This window comes from Spinacia oleracea, chromosome 3 (assembly GCF_020520425.1).
Source record: "Spinacia oleracea cultivar Varoflay chromosome 3, BTI_SOV_V1, whole genome shotgun sequence".
In the NCBI taxonomy this organism is placed as follows: Eukaryota; Viridiplantae; Streptophyta; class Magnoliopsida; order Caryophyllales; family Amaranthaceae; genus Spinacia; species Spinacia oleracea.
Window position 1 is genome coordinate 5,137,181 of NC_079489.1, and position 18,099 is coordinate 5,155,279.

At 35.7% G+C, this 18,099-nt stretch overlaps 2 protein-coding genes and 1 long non-coding RNA gene across 3 annotated transcripts; 1 reads left to right on the top strand and 2 right to left on the bottom strand.

Moving 5' to 3' along the window:
• The first annotated feature begins 896 nt into the window (after positions 1–896).
• Positions 897–2,556, top strand: LOC130469305 (uncharacterized). The gene is made up of 3 exons (XR_008929754.1): positions 897–928; positions 1,008–1,103; positions 2,252–2,556. It is a non-coding gene; the product is annotated as an uncharacterized lncRNA (long non-coding RNA).
• Positions 2,557–3,598: 1,042 nt separating this feature from the next.
• Positions 3,599–4,650, bottom strand: LOC110783019 (putative RING-H2 finger protein ATL69). Its single transcript, XM_021987318.2, has one exon. It carries the CDS (start codon positions 4,494–4,496, stop codon positions 3,846–3,848), a length of 651 nt encoding a protein of 216 aa, XP_021843010.1. The 5' UTR covers positions 4,497–4,650; the 3' UTR covers positions 3,599–3,845.
• Positions 4,651–15,053: 10,403 nt separating this feature from the next.
• On the bottom strand, positions 15,054–17,749 carry LOC110783021 (putative RING-H2 finger protein ATL21A). The gene is made up of 2 exons (XM_021987320.2): positions 17,041–17,749; positions 15,054–15,696 (listed from the first exon to the last, which is right to left on the bottom strand). The coding sequence occupies exons 1-2, from the start codon at positions 17,681–17,683 to the stop codon at positions 15,578–15,580; spliced, it is 762 nt and encodes a 253-aa protein (XP_021843012.1). The 5' UTR covers positions 17,684–17,749; the 3' UTR covers positions 15,054–15,577.
• Positions 17,750–18,099: the final 350 nt, after the last annotated feature.

An 18,099-nucleotide genomic window follows, 5' to 3' on the forward strand; every position in this document is an offset into this window, starting at 1 on the left:
GTAGATGTGGCTACCCTTCCAGAATGCCTTTTTATGTTCCATATCTGTGTTTCGAAGATGGAACGTAACGAACAAATTAAAATGCCAATTCACATTGGAGTAACAACACAAAGCAAGAACATCTTTCTTGGTAGGAAAGAAATCTTCCGTCTCCTTGCACAGAAAGAACTTGAACTGCCCCATATATTGACATATATGTCGTAAGTATATATTCCTTTTTGTTTCATTTCCTTGAAATTAACTTATCCGTTTGAATTTTGAAATCTAGAGAATTGTTACATCTTCTTTCTAATAGTCCTTAATATACATATTTTTCCTTGAAAATTTATAGGAAGTTATATGATCGATGTTGTTTGACTGGATGCTCTGCTTTGTTTGGGTTTTTATGCCCATCGGGGATATCCCTCTTTACCGAATTTAAAAAAGGGGAGTCGAAGAAGGTAAAAGAGTGCAAAAGAAGTCGGACGCAATATATTGTAGACACACTAAAAGAAATGGCGGCTAAAGGAAAAATCTTCATTGCTCCATATAATGCTCAGTATAATATCTTTCACTCACTTATATTTAAATGTTTGCGTATTGAGAATCTTTCTCCTATGACTTAAAATTTGATATCTTGGTTCGTAGGTTTCATTGGGTTTTGTGCGTTATTGATCCTTACAATAACACAGTATATTACTTGGATTCTTTACGTACTCTTGAATTCATAGGAAACGAAAACGGCATCATTGGGGATTTACTTGAAATCGTTAACACGTAAGTGAGTTTAATTAACAACCATTGCTTGTCTTTAATTAAATTTTTATATGATAATTAACTAATGGTCTTGTCTTAATTTTTGTTTCCCTTTAGAGCACTTCTCCAATTTCGAAGTGGCAGGGAGCTTGCCACAAAGTTAAAGATGAACACAAAATGGATAAAAATACAAGTAAGCATTTTATATATTATTTTATTAGCTCGAGCTGAAAATGTATGGAATATTTACAGACCTGTGGTTTATTTTGTAGTGTCCTTGCCAAGAAGATTACATAGATTGTGGATATTATGTGATGAGATTCATGAAGGAGATAATCTCACACAAGCGACTTCAAATTCCTGAAGAAGTAAGTCTTATTTCTGCTGAACCTTTTTGTTTTGCAAATCTGAACTTAGTGTTGCTGTGTATTTTCCGGACACTGCAAAGATTAGCTGAACTTAATATGTTGGAGTGTATGGGTGCGTTATATTTTGAAACAGGGGAAGGAAAGTCTAGTTGCTGTGGGGGACTAATTTGTTGGAGTGTATGGGTGCGTTATACTAAAGGTCATATACATAATTGTCCATGCTTTTAGTAGAAGCAGTCTTTAATTGCATCGTTTTCTGACAAATCTCATCCTTTAACTAGATCATTTAAGTATAGAAGTAGTTTAGTGGTCTGAAATTTTTGGAGTCTGGTGTTGACAGTCCTGCTTATACTTCTACTGCTGTTGACTGTCCTGCTTCTTGTCCTGCTGCTGTGTTTGTTGATCAGCAACTGTCTAGCCATTGAATCAGCAACTCTGTTTGTTGATCGAGCTTCATAAATCAGACTAGTTCCTGTAAGTTATTTATAGGAATGCATAAGATATGAGAGAGTAGCATAGGCAGACTGTGACTGAGTACTCAAGATAGTAATCTGATTTAGTAATCTGGCCATACTAAATCTGATTTCTCATATAATCTGACCATATATTCCCTTTGCTAGCTGCTTCATAAATCCTCCTAAATCCCCAAAATGTACAGCAGAATCGTACAATAATAGCCAAGACAACCTGAGACTTGCTGCTGACCATATATTCCCTTTGCTAGCTGCTAGTTGTTAATGATTTCAGACTGGCTGCTAGAAATGCCATAGAAGCTGGTAGTTGTTAATGATTTCAGACTGGCTGCTAGAAATGCCAAGGAAGAAACATTGCAGAGTGAAATGGTTATGGAATTTTTCAATCCCATATTTAGTATGCAAGTGTTTGTAACTGGAAAATCAATATCTTGGATGAGCATTGGGTGTAACATTTTAAACAATTGTGTGGCTTGTATAGGTCACTTTGAGATAGGTTTGATACAAATTCACCTAATACAACCAACCTATGTTAAGTGATAATCTATTCCTATAATGTGAAGTTTAGATTTTTTTTTCCATATATGGCACTTATTGTTTATTGTAATACTAATTCTTACGGGTTTTTTCCCATCTATATATGTATGAATATCTTATACCCCTATTGTTTCGCAGTACTTTTCAGATTGTCAGTTTCCAAGTTATGACACGGAGCAGATTGACGAAGTAAGAGTTGAGTGGGTGCGCCATGTTGTTCAACAAATGTATAATGGCTAGGTTACGTTGAATGAACCAACAAACATACAACTTTATTAATTAATGTATTTTGCGTAGTTTAATGTTTAGAATTTTATTTGTGACCTATGTAATCTGTTTTATTAGGATGACTTGTAAAAATTCTTTCCATTGAGGTTTGGGAATTAATATTCAACTATTCACTACTCTTCAATATATGGTTTTATTTTGCGGAAAAAAATGAAATGCTTTTCAGGTAGGCAGCGATATTATAAATAATTAAAAAAAAAAATTAAACAAAACTTTAACAGCGCTTCTTAACATCCGCTATAGAAAATAATTTGAAAGATGGCGCCAAATCTTCAACAGCGTTTCTTTAATAGCGTTTATAATGTGCTATGAAAGAAACATTTGAATTATCCTAGATGTTACATATGACAGCGCTTTTGAAAAGCGCTATTAAAGGTACCTTTTACTTTTAATAGCGAAGCCATCAACAGCGCTTCAAGAAGCGCTGTTAAATGCATTATTAAGCGCTGTTAAATGCAATTTCTGTCGTAGTGCATTCTGCTGTTCAAGGATTCGGCCGTTCTGGTTGATCTGCTGTTGACTTCTCAGGAAGGACCTGTTGCGGTTTCTTGGGCTTTGCAGGAGTTAAGGGATCTGATTTCTTCTTTAGCTTGGTTCTCTGCCCGCAAGGTCTCTCGCCAGTGCGTTCGCCCGGCTCATCTGTTGGCTACTTCGACTCGTCGTCGTCATCTTATTCGGCATAGGTTTTAGCTTAAGTTTTTAGTTTGTTTCCGTTTTTGCTCCACAAGTTAATTTATATATGTGTAACGTAATTGACATGAATACATGTTTGAGAATTCTCAAAAAAGTTAACCTAGCTTAATTACCAAATTTACCTAGACAAAAATTTCTTACAAATGTATACTTGTATATATGATGGTGAGAAAACTCACTGCATACGAAAAATCTCGTCGCCAAATTAAGGCTAATAATCATTGATTAATGACGGAATTTCCTGTCGCAAACCCGTCATAAAAGGGGGTGTCATTAATGTAAAATTCCGTCGTTAACTCGTCGTAAAAAAACTTTTGCGACGGTTGTTCCTGTATTTGTTTGGTTGTTAGCCTCGTCGCAAAACGAGGCTTTTGCGATGGGATTTTTGACCCGTCGTAATTAGGTTGTCATTAAAGACACAAATTCTTGTAGTGGCTCAAGAATTAGCATGCGTGAAATTAATATATAAATGCTATGCAATAGCTAGATTTAAATGTAGGTGAAGTGTACTAAGAATTTAGAAAAACACGTACAATCGACCATTTACAAGAGCATACAAAAATAAGGATATTTTTTATAGTTTAGGTGGACGTAATGAAACTCCACAAGAGTTAGCTAGTTTATATACTCGTAACGCAATAGACTGAGTACGTGTTTGAGAATTCTCAAAAAAAGTTAACCTACCTTAATTACCAAATTTACCTCGACAAAATTTTTATATACTTGTACATATAATGATCGATGACCAAACTCAAGGATTCGGAGGAGGTGAAGTTCTACAAATAGGGCAAGTAGCTTTATTACTCAACCACGGATCAATACAATCAGCATGGTATCGATGAAGACAACCCGGCAACATCTTCAAGGTATCGCCGGAAAAGTAATCCGTCAAACAAATAGGACAATTCCGATCATCACCCGGTTTAATCTGCCGCCTACTCTCGCCGATAACCACCATTGGATACGAGTTAATCGTGATCTGATCGAGTCCAGCGACGACATCCACTACCGTAACACTCGGTCTACCAGAATCGGTGTACGTCGTATCAGTAACAACTGATTGTTGTTGTTGTTGTTGTTGTTGTTGTTGTTGTTGAGAATTTCTTCTTGACATTAGAATGCACAAAGCAAGGGTAAGGCAAATGAGAAAAAATACGACGAATGTTGTTACGACCGCTACTAATGTGCGGTATTCGGACGAGTTTTTGTTGGAGTCGGAAGATGTTGGAGATGTCCATGAGAAGGTTTTGTTGTTGTTGTTGTTGTTGTTGTTGTTGTTGGGGTCGGCGTTGCTCGTGTTTGGTATGTAACAAAGGAAATGGAGGGATATGAGAAGGAATACGATGAGGTTATTGTTGCTAGTATTTTTCATGTTTTTTTCCTTGTTAATTACCAAATACATTTTTGTTTAATTTGATAAAGTTTTAGTCTTATTCTAATAGTGAATAGGTCATTTGAACGTTTACTAAGTCGAAGATGAATCATTCTAGCTTTCCTCGTTGACTTATTTGTTGTAAGGAAAGGGATTGATTCAATATACAATTGTACAAAAACTTCCATGCGGCAGTGTTATGTATAAGACGAACTTCTTACCGAATAATTAAACATCATTGATCAAATAGTTATGTTCAATTAATTATACTCTTCATCAAACAGTTATACTTTATCATCATATAGTTATGTTCTCTAATAATAAAAAAAACTACTAGAATTCGACCGTTTTTTATAACAGACGCTAATAACGTGTTTTCTTGTAGAGACATCAACTCTCTTATGCGTATGACAGTCTCAAAAAATACCTAATAATTTTGTTTTTAAAGGATTTTGAGGCAGCTGTTTGGATAGGGAAAGGGCGGAATACCTCTTTAATCATAAAATAAGCATATGTAGGTTTGATGTGTGGTTACTAATTAGTCAACTACCAACAGCAAACTATTAGGAAGTTGTACTAGTTTTGGTCATTACACAAAACTTATGTGACTATGTCATTGACTTGAGAGTTGAGAGTTTCCTTTCCCACCATCGATATAGTCTAATTTGAATTGGTCGAATTTGAATCAGTAATAAAATAAGATCGATGATGTATGGGGCTACGAGTCCACTTCAAGATATATGTAACGCACTATTTAAAAACCAAAACAATTATGAACATTCTTTATTCTAATTTAGGAAAATCCAATATTTTTTTAATAGGTAAGAAGCATGACCATATTGAACCGGTAAATATCTTAGGTTAGTCAGCACAATTACGCATATGCACCAAAGATTTAAAGCATATCGACTCTTATACGTTTTCATGCAACTCATCTCTATGCTATTTGGAGTAGTCAACCACCAACAGCAAACTATTAGGAAGTTGTACTAGTTTTTATCTATGTGACTATGTCATTGACTTAGAGAGTTGAGAGTTTCCTTTCCCACCTATCGATATAAAGTCTAATTTGAATTGAATTGAACGGGTCGAATTTGAATCAGTAATAAAATCGATCATGTACGTATGTGGGCTACGAGTCCACCGCAAGGCGTATGTAACGTACTAATTAAAAACCAAAACAATTATATATTCTTTATTCCGATTAAGGGAAATCGAATATTTGACTACAAGAAATTGTACCATTAACGACGGAAAATTCCGTACCTAAAGGTCAATAACCGTTGATTAATGACGGGATTTTTTGTCGCGAACTCGTCATAAAAGAGGGTCGCCGTTAATGGAAAAGCACGCCGTTAATCCGTCGTAAAAGACATTTGCGACGGTTGTTCCGTCTTTGTTTGGTTGTTAGCTCCGTCGCAAAAGGCTTTTGCGACGGAATTTTTGACCCGTCGTAATTATGTTGACATTAAAGATACAAATTCTTATAGTGTTTTTTTAGTATATAAGATAAATGACCATATTAAACCAGCAATTATCTCAGATTAGTCAACATGCAACTTATCTCAGATTAGTGTTCACACAACTTATCTCTATGCTATTTGGAGTAGTAATTTAAGCGTTCCATAAGTTCAATTATTATAAACAAAAGTTAATTTATAAATATCACTAACTGTTTTGAAACATTTGAAACTATAGACAATTGTACATGACCTATGTTGTTTTTTCCAGCTTTAAGTAAGCAGGAAAGTTGACAAACATTGTTCCAACATTTGTACAGATCAAGTCCTCCTAATTAACACTTATATACAATTGATTTCCAAACATAAATACATAGCATAATCCATCATCGAGACGATACATAAATCGAAAATACCGGTGATCGAATTAGACGTAATGCTGGGGAGAAGTTCTGCATATGGGGCATGTACTCTTAGCACTTAACCATAGATCAATACAATCGACATGGAAGCGATGAAGACATTCCGGTAACACCTTCAAAGTGTCGCCGGGGAAGTAATCCGTCAAGCATATAGGACACTTGTCATCATCTGGTTTGATCAAGCGCCCGCTCTCACCAATCACCACCGTCGGAGATGAGCTTATCGTGATCCGATCGAGTCCATTGTGACTTGTATTATTTGTTGTAGGAGCATTTTGTGCTTCATCGATTCTCCTTGACCGTCGAGTAAACCAAATACAGCAAACACAAATTATGTTGGTGTACACTCTCCTGTTGCTACTGCTAATCTTATTCTCTCTTCCATTCTACACACGATCAAGGCAAGGCACAGCATTACAAGCAACACCAGCAATGAGCATGATCAAACAGCAATGCAGCATTCTAGAAGCTTCTCCACATGATCAGTTTCTAGCTCTAACAACCTCCTTAAATCTAGGGAGTTAGTTAGCCATTCTGTTGTACTGCATTCTTGTAATAAAGCTGATTGTTAACAGCTGCAATAGCTGATGTGTACAAATAGAGCCATCTCATTGGATGCAACGCATCACCATTAGATTGTATATATAGTCCATGCTTGCTGTACGAATGAATTATCAATCAAATAATAAAAATTCTGTTTTGATCAAGTTCTTAGAACTCTCTCATTCTCTCTCAAAGCTTAAACTGAAAATCAGTTTAGCAAAGAAATCATCCTAAGTGTTGATTTCTAATATGGTATCAGAGCAAGTGATCATCTGATCCTGCTCAAATTCTTCTTCCGTTCAGATTGATTGATCTTTCACAATTTGATCAAATTTTTTCTTTGAAATTGCAAATTCAAAATGCCTGCAGATCAAACAGATTCATCTCAGAATCCAAACTCTGCTTACTATCTTAGTAACAGTGATTTAAATGCCACGAAATTGGTGAGTATTGAATTTGAAGGAAAGTTTTTCAGTGATTGGAGACGTTCAATGATGATAGCTTTATCAGCAAGAAACAAGCTGTGTTTTGTTGATGGCAGCTTGAATCCACCAGCAGCAAATTCTCAAAATTATAGGATGTGGAATAGGTGTAATGATCTGGTAATTTCATGGATGTTAGCATCACTGGAACCAAAAATTGCAAGAAGTGTTTTGTATCTCAAAACAGCAAGGGCAATATGGCTTGAACTAGCAGATAGATATTGTAGAGAATCTGGACCTCAGTTGTTTTCTGTTCAACAACAACTCAGTGAATTAAGTCAAGGAGATGATGAGGAAGTTTCTAGTTTCTTCACAAAGATCAAGATGCTATGGGATCAGCTTGATGGATTAGAGCCTTTACCTGTCTGTGAATGTACTGGGTGTAGCTGTAATCTCACTCAGCAGTTGCTCAAAACACAGCAGAATCAAAGATTGATTCAATTTCTGATGAAACTGAATGAAAAATATGAGCATCCTAAAAGTACTATTCTCATGATGAATCCTCTTCCTACAATTTCGAAGGCATATGGTTTGCTTTTACAGGAAGAACAGCAAAAAGAAGTGCACAATCACAAGACACAAACACAGACTGAATCTGCAGCATTCAATGCTAGAAGATTTGACAACAACAAGCCATACAGGAATCAGTATAACAACAATTCTAACTCTCAATATGCAGGCACTGGAAATCAATTCAGGAACAACAACAATAACAACAGGAATAGTCTCTTTTGTGATCACTGCAAAATGAGAAATCACACTATTGAGAAATGTTGGAAACTGCATGGTTACCCCAAAGATTTCAAGGGAAAGGGCAAGAGAATAGCAGCAGCTGCTCAATTAGATGAGTACACTCCTAAAGAGGTTCAGACAGATACAGAAGGACCAGGAGTAGTACATGCCACATTTACTGAAGAACAATACACTCAGTTGATGAATTGTTTGCACAGTCAACAAGTTGCTAACCAAGCAGAGAATTCTGGCTCTCACTCTCTTGGCTTAGCAACTAGCTACCATCCTCAAGGTACATTCTGTCTCATGTCTAATTTTAACAATCAATGGATCCTAGACAGTGGAGCTAGTGATCACATGTGTTCCAATATATCTGAGTTTCACTCTTTTGAGTCTGTTTCTGATGGTAATCACACTATAACTATACCTGATGGCACACAACTACAAGTTAAACACAAAGGTATCATACATCTAGCTGGGGGAATCACACTTAAAGATGTTCTTCATGTTCCAGGGTTTAAATTTAATCTGGTTTCTATCTCCAAATTGTGTTGTGATGCAAACTTCTCAGTCTCATTTACCAATGGCAACTGTTTTATTCAGGACCCTTCCAGGAACAAGCATATACAGCTTGGTAAGATGCAGAAAGGATTGTACACTTTGTGTGAAGAATTCTTGCTTTCAGACTTGCATTTAAATTCAAATAAGTTTGCTCTTTCTACTGTTAGTTCAAAAGAAGTTCAAGAAGCCAAACTGTGGCATTTAAGACTTGGACATATGTCATTTGGGAAAATAAAGAATGTACAGGGTTTGGATGTAAAGGGTTGTTTAGCTGAGTCATTTTGCCAAATCTGTCCTTTGGCTAAGCAAACTAGACTTTCATTTCCAACTAGTTGTATTAAAACTACTCAGCCTTTTGAGCTATTGCATATAGATGTTTGGGGACCATATTCCATTTTGGACTCATCTAAGTGTAATCAATTCTTAACCATTGTTGATGACTACACCAGAATGACTTGGACTTATTTCATGAAAAGTAAAACAGATTCAGTAAAGATCATGGCTCAATTTCTTGTTTATGTTGAAACACAGTTTAATTTATCAGTTAAGGGGATTAGATCAGATAATGCCCCTGATCTTACAGAAGGTGCAATGAAGGAATTGTTTCTCACTAAGGGTATTCTAAACCAGAAAAGTTGCAGCCATACACCTCAGCAAAATGGTGTAGTGGAAAGAAAACATAAACACCTTCTTGAAACTGCTAGAGCATTGGCTTTTCAATCCAAATTGCCTGACAAATACTGGGGTAGTTGTGTCCTCACTGCTACTTACCTCATTAATAGAATGCCATTGAAAAGCATTAATTTCTGTACACCCTATGAAAAGCTCTTCCACACTAAACCTGATCTTTCCCACTTAAAGATTTTTGGTTGCTTGTGCTACATTACCACTGTCAAAACCAATAGATCCAAATTTGATCCAAGGGCAGATCCCTGTGTCTTTATTGGTTATCCTCCCAACCAGAAAGCTTACAAGGTATTAAATCTAGCCACTAACAAAATAATTGTTTCCAGGGATGTTTTCTTTCATGAAAAACATTTCCCTTTTCACTACTCTTCCACCCCCAAGTCCACCTATTCTACCAAATTCTTTCTTCCTGTTTCTACTTCTTTTTCTGATTCTGTTTCACTCTCTCCATTTTTCCAAACTCCTACTTCTAGTTTTCTTTCTGAAACTTCATCCAATATACCAACAAATATGCCAACAAATACACTATCTTCTCCATCTTTATCTCCAACAGATTCTATTCCACATGATCTGTCTACTCACTCTGTAGCCACACCAGATTCACCTCCTATTTCACATACAAACTCTTCTATTCCTACTATTAGAAGGTCAACAAGAGTCTCAAAATCACCTTCTCACCTTCATGATTTTGTTTGTTCTAAACCTGTCAAACATTGGTGTAACATAGTTTCTTATGCCAGTCTTTCTGATGCTCACAAAGTTCTTATTGCTGCTCATATGGCTCACATTGAGCCAACTACTTACAAGGAAGCTGCTAGTGACAACAATTGGCTTCTGGCTATGGAAAAAGAGATCACTGCTTTGGATCACAACCACACTTGGGATTTTGTTTTTCTCCCTAAAGGCAAGAAAGCTATTGGTTGCAAATGGGTTTTTCGAATTAAAAAGAATGCTGATGGTTCTATAGAAAGGTATAAAGCTAGGCTAGTTGCCAAAGGATTCACACAAAAATATGGTATTGATTACCATGAGACCTTCTCTCCTGTGGTCAAGATGTCCACTGTCAGATGTCTTATTTCCCTTGCTGCTTGTAGAAAATGGAAATTGTTCCAATTGGACATCAATAATGCTTTTCTCCATGGAAACTTAGATGAGGAGGTTTACATGAGGGTTCCTGAAGGTGTTACTGCTCCTGTTGGACATGTATGCAAGCTCAATAAATCATTATATGGCCTTAAACAGGCTTCTAGACAATGGTTTGCTCGACTTTTGGACGAATTAAAAACCCAGGGCTTCACACAATCAAAGAATGACTATTCTTTGTTTATTAAACATGACAATAAAGACATCACTGTGGTTGCTGTTTATGTTGATGACATAATCATAACTGGCTCTAATGAAACAACCATTCATGCTCTCAAAGCTCATTTGCATCACACCTTTAGCATCAAAGACCTTGGTCTTCTCAATTTTTTCCTTGGCATTGAGATCAGTCACACTCCTGAGGGTTATGTTCTCACTCAAAGGAAGTACACCAAAGAATTGCTCACTGATTGTGATCTTGACATCTCCAAACCTGCAGTCACCCCTTTTCCTCTCAATTTGAAGCTCACCTCTGAAGGAGATCCTTGTCCTAACCCTGATTTGTATAGGTGCTATGTTGGCAAGCTCAATTTTCTCACTCACACTAGACCTGATCTGGCTTTTGCAGTTCAATCTCTCAGTCAGTTTATGCACTCTCCTAAAATCTCTCATCTTGCTGCTCTCACTCACACTCTTAGATATGTGAATCACACAGCTGGACAAGGTATTTTGCTCAAAGCTAATGATCAACTCACTTTGCAAGCTTTCTCAGACTCTGATTGGGCTGCATGCCCTTCAACCAGAAGATCAGTCACTGGTTATGTGCTTCTTCTTGGTAACTCTCCCATCAGCTGGAAGTCCAAGAAACAATCCACTATCTCCAGAAGTTCATCTGAAGCTGAATACAGAGCTATGTCTCAAGCAGCAAGTGAGGTCACTTGGATGGTTAGACTCCTTGAAGAATTAGGGATTACTGGTTTGCAACCCGTTAAGCTTCACTGTGATAATCAATCTGCATTACACATTGCTAAGAACCCTATTTTTCATGAAAGAACTAAGCATATTGAAGTGGACTGCCACTTTACTAGAGATAAAGTTCTTGAGGGACTTCTCCAACTCAGTTATCTTCCAACCACCAATCAACTAGCTGATATCTTTACCAAAGTTCTCCCTAGTCCACAGCACAGAATTCTGTCTTCCAAACTTGGTATGATCAATGTTTTACCCATACCAAGTTTGAGGGGGGGTGTTGGTGTACACTCTCCTGTTGCTACTGCTAATCTTATTCTCTCTTCCATTCTACACACGATCAAGGCAAGGCACAGCATTACAAGCAACACCAGCAATGAGCATGATCAAACAGCAATGCAGCATTCTAGAAGCTTCTCCACATGATCAGTTTCTAGCTCTAACAACCTCCTTAAATCTAGGGAGTTAGTTAGCCATTCTGTTGTACTGCATTCTTGTAATAAAGCTGATTGTTAACAGCTGCAATAGCTGATGTGTACAAATAGAGCCATCTCATTGGATGCAACGCATCACCATTAGATTGTATATATAGTCCATGCTTGCTGTACGAATGAATTATCAATCAAATAATAAAAATTCTGTTTTGATCAAGTTCTTAGAACTCTCTCATTCTCTCTCAAAGCTTAAACTGAAAATCAGTTTAGCAAAGAAATCATCCTAAGTGTTGATTTCTAATAAATTAGCATCAACACGATTACTGCTACTAATCCTGCTACCCAAGCAAGATTTTGAGCTTTTTTGGAGTTAGAAGCTGTCACATGAACACGTAAAAAGTCAAGCTCTCGACACTAAGTAGAAATAAATCATACGTAGTAATAGGGATTTGCTACCAAAAACAAATGGTTTCTATTTTATTTTATTTTAAATATTCTTATCAAGCAGGGGCGGAATAGAGGGGCTAGGGGGTGGGCCCCTGCCTCTCCCATCGGCCCAAAATATTACTCGTTAACAACTACTATGTAATATATTACCCGTGTAATGTACGGTTTATAATTTAATGTAAAATTTATATGAAATATAGTATATAATTATCATAAATATAGAGCTTATAGATATTCCAAATTAAAACTAATGGTGGATAAATTTGTTTATTTCTCATTTGATATCTTATTTATTTAAACAATTTAAAAAGAATAAGGATACATAGATAAAATTATTTGGTTAAACTTAAAAGGCACAATTCTGCTAACGTACCATCTTATATAATGTACGCAGTTTCTTACAAAAGTTTTTTTTTTTAATAAGGGAGACCTTATAAAATTACATTTTTTTTTTTAGGTGTTAAATTAGCACCCGGTTCACCCTTAGGGCTAATCCGGATTCAGGGCGAGTTCTGGATGGATAGGTTCATGTCCCCTCCCAATTGTTGTTGCAGGGGATCGAACACGAGTTCTCCCTACCAAGTTCAGCCCAAATCACCACTGAACCAACAAGCAATTGGTAAAATTACATTTTTATGAGAATAAGGGCACGCTTGGATTGAGTGTAATGGATTATGGGGGTAATAAAAGTCAAACCACCATAATAAAAGGACAATGAAGGTGAATTGAGGTGGTTGCAAGGAGGGTGGTGTGGTGGTATTGTGATGAGAAGTTGTGACAGTGGTGGTGTTGTGAGGAGAAGGGAGGAAGGGGGGAAGTAATTACCCCCCAAATGAGGGTAATAATCACCCTAGTGGGATGGTGGGTAACTATTCCTCCCATGATGAGGGTATTTGTTACCACTTCCCTTTTATTTTCTTCTTGCCAACACTATCTTATTCCCTTTGCCACCACTTCATCCTATCATCATCACCTACAATTACCTTTGTTTGACTTTTATTACCCCTTTAATACATTACCCTCAATCCAAGCGTGCCCTAATAAGATAGTTAACTACCTTAAAAAACGTTTTTCCGAAATTGTATGTTGACAAGCATGATGATGGTCAAATTCTTGTAATTTTAATGAAACACGAAAAATGTAATTAAGTTCGAATCGAAGCTAAGGCATTTTTCTTTTCACCTGATAAGGTCTAACAAAAACCAAAATTACTGAATAAGTCTAAAAGAGTGAAGCAACTCACCACACTTGTTCTCATACCAGGTAAGATAAATACTTGAATAGTAACCCAGCCTTCTGAAATGGTAATAAGAATATATTCTCGAAGACACAACTACAATCTTCACAAACTTGCAATTGTAACTTGCAATTATATCATCCTTAATACTTCGATCTGCACTTATAATAGTATAATTTGAACCACTTAGACAACCAATTTCTTCATAAATATAAACATCTCCATCCCCTGTACAATTATACAACCAAAACCTTTTACTCCCCGCTCTTATCCCGAATGGAGTAATGGTAAGATCTAGAGATAACAACTTCTGGGGAAGACAACCATTTGGATCCGAAATCTCTATTTCGTTGTAATTGTATGATATGTCTTCGACAGTGAAGTTTCCGGCATTAGGGAGCCCAAGTGTTGTACTTAATAAGTTATCGTTGCAATATAACTCGAATTCTGGACAACCACACTGATCATTATTTAAGTGAAAAGGAGATTGAATGATTGTTGTGTTGTTCTTGCAGGTGGTGGACTCGCAAGGGAGTTTATTGGCGTTGATCTTGTTTGGAATACATAGAATTTGGAGGCAGATGATTAGAGAAAGTATCATGCTTTGTTACTTGTGGACTTGTAATATGATTGTGGAAGGTTTCTCTATATATTTTCATGTTTAGTACTCCCTTTATCCCGGAATACTTGCACTGCTTTTCTTATAAAGCCGTCTCAAATTACTTGCACCGTTTCTATAAATAGTAAATTTTTATTAATATTATACCAACTACTCCCTTCACATGTTATTTTGTAGTCTCGTGCACCCTACCCCCTTACCCTCTTTAAAAAGTTGACACATGCCCCCTATCTATATTAAAAAAAAAAAAAAAACTGAACTATCAACTATCGTCTACCATCTATTTAATAATAAGTCAATTACTTTGTATTAAACTTTGTGCCGATCAAATCGATTTAAATATTCCGGAACGGAGGGAGTAAATATTTTTTTTTCCTTTATTTTCAGTACAACACAATTGTTTATAGACTTGGTACAATAGTTGATTTAGTCCTTTAGTTTTGATAACGTGTGTTACAATTATCCTAAGAATCGACGCACATAGATGGAGGGAAAGGTGGGGGACAATGTCAGAAAACTTGGAATTTTTGCTGAAATCTGGCCTTGTCTGTTTATTATGCATGTAAATTGACAATTTTATTGAGGGTTTGTGATTTTAGTGCGAATATATAATTTATAGAGAAGTGAAATTTGAAAGTTGTAAAATATACTCCGCATAACATAGACGCTGAATTATGAGTGTTAAAGCAGAAGATGAATTGGAAGAGGTTGAATGAATGTATATGAATTAAATGTTGAATGAGCAAGATGGAGTGAAAGAGGTATTGAAAGATAGAGGTGACACTTGTCATATAATAATCAATGGTTTTCCTTTAGGTATAGATTCCCAGTAAACCTAAAATTTCAGAACAAGGATTATTCTTAATATTAGTGTGGACCCAAAAGCAATAATTTTCTCTAGCACCATTTTTACATACATAAGAACATTTATTGTTTATATAGTGACTATAATAAATTAAACATCAAATTTCTTTGATATAATAACTATGTTTTGAATCATAGTAACCCTATGTTTTAAAAAAATAACTGTGACTTAAAATCACATTATTCAAGCACAACATGTATCAAAGACACCTATTTGATATTTTTTTTATATAATAATCCTAATAAACATGCCAAAACAAATTAGGAACAAGTTGTTGACGAGTTCCACAATAAATTTAGTGTGAACTAGATCCATTTAAAAATTTGACAAACAAGTAGGCAAGGCCGCAAAGTTCGTTTAAATGGTTAAAGATACATAAAAATTTAGTCTCTAACAAAAAGTTTAAAAACAGTTGAAAATTAAAGATATTAATGGTTGCGTTCTGATGGCCCACTGTAAGTGTGCGATTGGGATGAATAGTTGAATACGACGAGCACGAAAGCGACGGCCGATGAAGCTTAAGAATCCGGGCATGCAATCGATCAAAGACATAGCAAGAAGTAGTGTGTTTTATCTTTTGATAAGAATCCATTTTTGTGCTGGTTGGCAAAAATAGCACAACATTAACATAAACACTATTACTACCACCACAGATATGCCTGCATCTCGCGCAGTGTGCGACGAGTCCTCTGCAAATAGTAAAAAAAAAAAATCAAGATCTCTTTAGAATTTTATTGGAAATTCTCAATTAGGCATCAAACAATGTTCGATCACTTCAAGGAGAATTCACAGTATATTTTTTTTAGAAAACAAAAAAAATTATATATACATAAAAAAAAAAGGAATATATAATGAAATTTGATGACGGGTAATTTGTTGGTACAACCCGTTGTATATAAAATTGCCACAATTTGCATCACACAATTCTTACTCACATGATTTAATTTATGGATAGTCGTTAATGCCAGCAATCAAATGAAAATTTAAACAAAAGTATATATTGGACTCATTGGATTTGATGACGGATAATTTGTGGGTTTATGCATGGAACAATTGTTGTACCTTGCAAGGTACAAATTAGCAAAATAAAATAGCCTTAATTGTACCTTATAAGGCACAGAGGATTGTTTAATAAAAATTATCGTAATTTTCATCAAACAAAAATACAATCTTCATACTGTTTTTGTATTTTCTCAACAGTGAAAATACAATCTTCATACTTTCTTTGTATTTTCGCAACCGTATGATATATTGACTTTTATGTAGGTCTACGCACAACTCGGATCATTATGTCTTTAATTATTTATTACTAATTTAATAACATGTTGATATTTAAAAATTAAGCATTGAGGGTGTATATTCCAACAATATTATTGCATCTAATAACATTTTTCCAAAAGAATCTTCACTATAAAATATATATGATCAAATAAAGTTCGTATATGAACGATGCAAGTATGACCAAGCCCTATATCCCTACAAGAAAACGTGTTATTACCAATTGTTTAAAACGGTCGGTAAAATTTGAAAAACGGTCGATAAACATTTTACGAGGATAATCGTTAAATGAACATGACAGACGGTCGGTAAAGATTTACGGACTGATTTTGAAATTTTACCGGCTGTTTAAGTGGTCGGTAAAGATTTGCCGACTGATTTTGAAATTTTACACCGTTTAAGTGGTCGGTAAATTATCGGTCGGGTAAGCAGTCGGTAATTTACCGAGTAGTAACTTATAAGTAGGTCTTTATTTTTTCTTGAAGAAAGAAGGGACGCGAAATGATTAGACTCGTTTTCTCTAAAAATTATAACGAAAATTTTAACGACATATATATAGCCAAATACCGACCAGGTAACACCGACTGCCGTATACCGACCATATGTAGTCGGTAAATGATTTACCGACCAATTTCAGCCTTTTACCGACTGTTTTTTACGGTCAGAAATTTACCGTTTTCTTGTAGTGATAACTTACCAAAAAAAAAAAAAAAAATTACGGAAAAAATTAAAGAAAGTGATCGAATGGTACTTACTACATGACTTATTGTTGCACCTCTGCTTATCCCAAGTAAGTGTAAACCCCGAAGCATACCTCAACTGAAGATCAGAAAACACCTTCCCTAACGACGACGGTAGCGTAACATTCCGTGCATAAGTACAATTAGAGTAATCAGTAACATTAATAAATATCCCCGAATTACCACTCACAACCGTATAACCCGACCCACTTAGACAATCAATTACATAATTCAACGGAAAACGATCGCCGGTACAGTTATACAGCGTAAACTGCAAACTTTCTTCCGGTGGCCGGAACGGGGTTTTAGTAATATTGTTTAGGTCAAGGGATAGTAACTTTTTTGGAAGACAATTGTTTGGATCACTGAGTTTTATTTCTCTGGAGTGGTAGTTTATGTCATTGACGGTGAAGTTTCCGGCGATCGGGAGATTGAATATGGTTGTTGATTTGTTGCATTGGAGTTCGAACCCGGGAATGCCGCATGATTCCGGCTGAGTGTTTTTTAGATAGAAGGGGAATTCGATTGTGACGAAGCTTTTTTCGCATTGTGTGGTGTTGCATTGGCCGCTGGCGTGGGTTGTGTTTGTTATGTATAGGAAAAGGAGGGTGATGATGAAAGGAGATATTAGCAATTTTAGGTTGCTAGAATTATTCATTTTCTTAAAAAAAAAAAATTAATTTTTGCTAATGAATGAAATTGCTTAATTTTAATATTGTATATGAATGGTACAGTTTTTGATGTTTCATACCCCATATATATAGGCCATGTTTGGCAACGAGGGATTAGATGTTAGTTGTTAGCTAATTTGATTAGTTATTAGATGTTACTCCCTCCGTCCCTTAATATTCGCACTGGTTTTTTTTTAGGGTCGTACATTAATACTTGCACCGTTTCTATAAATGGAAAATTGTATTAATATTATATTATTTCTCACACTTATCTACTAACCCACCTATCCCATACTCCCTATAAAAAATCATTTAAAAATTCACATCTCCCACTCACCACTTTTCAACTCTTACACATTTCTCACTAACTATATTATAAAAAAATACTCCCTCCGTTTCTTTT

Excerpts from the sequence above, each read along its gene's own strand:
- LOC110783019 (XM_021987318.2), bottom strand. The coding sequence starts at position 4,496 with ATGTATTTGGTAATTAACAAGGAAAAAAACATGAAAAATACTAGCAAC.
- LOC110783021 (XM_021987320.2), bottom strand. The coding sequence starts at position 17,683 with ATGAATAATTCTAGCAACCTAAAATTGCTAATATCTCCTTTCATCATC. Across the intron at positions 15,697-17,040 it reads GTGCAACAATAAGTCATGTA|AGGACTCGTCGCACACTGCG; the intron begins GTAAGTACCATT and ends TACTATTTGCAG.